Raw genomic sequence first — 3220 nt, 5'->3', positions numbered from 1 at the left:
CTTAAGCAAGGTCACTAGTGTCAGAAAAAAAGACATCAGAACCTCATGTTGGTGAATATCAGAACTTGACAAACAGAATTCAAAAACGTCTCAAGCTAAAGAACAATATCACGTTTATTTTTTTATTAAAATAGTAAAGCATGAAAAATAATTGTATGTTACAAATATATATAGTATTTATATATGTACAGTAAAAACAAAGACAAAAAGAGGGTGCATATTTCAACGCAACATACAAAGTTTCCCTTTGCCGTCTCTAGTGCTTTTTGATCTATTCATGGCTAGAATTTGTTTCACAATAGAAAGAGTCAATAAGCCCTTTGAATTGATCCATCTCCCTTTTTAACCAAACAGTCCCAACGTGTATAACATTTGGCTTGATTTCCATTAAAAAGCCACAGGGTAAGACTAAAGGGACGGAGGCCTCAGTTCTTTTGTCAAGAAGCCTCTTTTGTTGCCCTCTTTGCAGAAACATACATGTTTCTCTTTTTTTATTTTTTTTTTAAGTAGTGGGGAAAAAGAAATATTGCACATTATTTCCCAGTGACAGAACTAAACACTATGATTATGTCTTTAGAGGAACAGTTTGCCTTTGAGGGCCAAGGAGGGCAAGAGGTCAACCTCTTAAGTAATGACAAAAATCTATTCAACCAGTGGAGCCGGATTGTACAAAAATAAGAATAATTAATTTGTATTTTCAAGCATTTCAGTAGCTATTAGTTCCCAGATACATACAAGAAGCTTCTTGTTTTCTCTGAGATAACTAGTCCATAAAAATTCAACACCACTCAGGATTTATAAGACAAAACCCTGGCCACAGCTATTAGGCAGAACTCTAAGATATCACAAGTTTCCTTATGGATTTACCTTGGCTTGCTGCATTGTGATTAATAAAACAAGTTTCTAGCTGGGATGGCCAATCTGCGCAGTACATAGGCCCCTTCTCATACACAGGTGGGGGGCTGCAAGGCAGATTCATACTTTCCATGGTGAAGTTTTTGCAGGTGCGGAGTCTTTTTGTAGATTCCTGTACTTGTGATGACACTTGCAGGTTTTCTCCTGCTCCTTTTCTTTAACCTTTTGCTGAAAACATTTTGCCAAGACTGTAAGGTTTTAGAAGTCCATATCCACATCCCACTGGTTATACCCACAACTAGTAGCATAAATATTTTTACCATAAAAATTTCTACAGCCGGAATAGAGTTTGTCATTGTACAATCCAAGGTTTTCGTCTGACTGTTGAGTTTACACTTATCTTGTGTGGCAAGTATTTTCCAGTAGTCCATGTTAAGTCGCTCATAGAAATAGCAAGCAATGACACAAGTGGCAGGGACTGTGTAAAGGACAGAAAAGACCCCAATCCTGACCATTAGTTTCTCCAGCTTGTCAGTGTTTTCCCCTCCAGTTTTCATGACTCTCCTAATGTGGAAAAGAGCCACAAAGCCAGAGAGAATAAAAGAAGTGCCAATGATGAGGTAGCAGGCCAAGGGAATGAGCACAAAGCCCGTCAAAGCATTGACATCCATGCTGCCAACATAACAAATGCCTGTGAGCTCATCACCAGCTACTCTCCTCATTACCAGGATCATGATGGTCTTCACAGCTGGGATAGCCCAGGCAGCCAAATGGAAATAGCTACTGTTGGCCTCAATAGCTTCATGTCCCCATTTTTTCCCTGCAGCCAAGAACCAGGTCAGTGTCAGAATCACCCACCACAAGGAGCTGGCCATACCAAAGTAGTAGAGAATGAGGAACACTATAGTGCAGCCAGTGCTCTCTAGACCCTCCTGGATGACATAGAGCTGCCCACTGTCTCTATCACAGGCTATACTGTCTGCTCCAGCAAACAGGCGGATAATGTATCCTACAGAATACACACAGTAGCACATGGACAGGAATATAATAGGCCTTTCGGGATACTTGAAACGCTGAGGATCTATCAGGAAGGTAAGCACAGTGAAAGCACTGGAGAAAAAGCATAGGATAGACCAAATAGCAATCCAGATAAAGGCAAACTTTTTGTCACCCTTGCTCCAGAAAACATCTACTCCAGAGGTACATAGGGGTGCACAAGAAGCACTCTTCTCCACATGGTGGAACTTTCCTGAGTTCTCACAGGTTTTCCTGTTGGGGAGATCCTTGGGCTGTGGGTCAAGTCCACTGCTGGGTCTCTGTGGCCTGAATATTGGAGGTAGCATGCTAGATCCTCTGGGGGCTTCATCTGAACCATTGTTAGGAGCCTCCATACACAGGTAGTTTGGATCGTTTTTGTTAGGCAGTTTACTACAATCCAGGGAGTCTGGCCACTTGAAGTTAAACTGCTCCATGATGGGAGAGCACTTGAGCCTTGCCTGCTCACACATGACTCTACAGGCTGGGATGGGGGTGGACACCTGCTCGGTGCACATAGGAGCATACAGGGAGCACAAGAAGAACTTTAAGTGACTGTGACAACCGTACTCCACCAGGGGGGCAAACTCATGGAGCTGGATCGCTGCCTCCCTCTGGTTCTCATGCCCCATCAGGTTGGGCATTCTGGTCATGTTGTAGCCGATGTCCTTACACATAGGGATTTCTATGGCTTGACACTTGCCATCACCAGTCCGGTCCGGGTCTATGGAGCTAATCCCTGAGCAGAGGCAAATTCCAAGCAGCACAAGCAGAGTAGATCGTGAGAGCTGAGCTGTGATGTCCATGCCTGCAGCTCACGGAGGAAGATCCTTCAGTGTTTAGTCACAGGCTGGGATGATACGGTGCTCAGAGCTGCATAACTCCAAGCTAAGGTCTATCTCCAGTCCTAGGATGAAAGCAGCCGTGGTGACAGCCAAGAGGTTCTGCAGAAGTTGCTGGCTGAGCGGTCAGTGTGCCCCCAGCAGTGGCAGGGTCTCCTCCTTGCACATGTCCTTCTGCCTGGACTGGTCTGTCTTCTTCTCTGGTGTCACAACCATGTGAATGTGCTCCACTTCCCTGCTCCTGCAGACACTCCTCCTCCTCCTCCTCCTCCAGCCCGAGCAGCTGTTTTGGGGGCTGTGTCCCAGGATGAAAAAACCTGTTGGAGATCCGCCTTGTTATACGACATCTACTTTGCATAAGAAAGGTGAAGCTGACACGTTGATTACTTAGCAAAGGGTCTTCAAGAAGGACCCCTGCACAGACAGAGCTGCTCTCCCACACTTTCCCTGGGAAGTTCTGCAAGTGTCTAGAAAGTCATCTCTGCTCT

At 44.7% G+C, this 3220-nt stretch overlaps 1 protein-coding gene across 1 annotated transcript; it reads right to left on the bottom strand.

The window, feature by feature from the left end:
* Positions 1–354: 354 nt before the first annotated feature.
* FZD10 (frizzled class receptor 10) lies at positions 355–2939 on the bottom strand. The gene has a single exon (XM_040416239.1). It carries the CDS (start codon positions 2694–2696, stop codon positions 945–947), a length of 1752 nt encoding a protein of 583 aa, XP_040272173.1. The 5' UTR covers positions 2697–2939; the 3' UTR covers positions 355–944.
* Positions 2940–3220: the final 281 nt, after the last annotated feature.

This window comes from Bufo bufo, chromosome 2 (genome assembly GCF_905171765.1).
Source record: "Bufo bufo chromosome 2, aBufBuf1.1, whole genome shotgun sequence".
Lineage (NCBI taxonomy): Eukaryota > Metazoa > Chordata > Amphibia > Anura > Bufonidae > Bufo > Bufo bufo.
The sequence above is the reverse complement of the archived record's forward strand: the minus strand, read 5'-3'. Positions and strand labels throughout refer to the sequence as shown.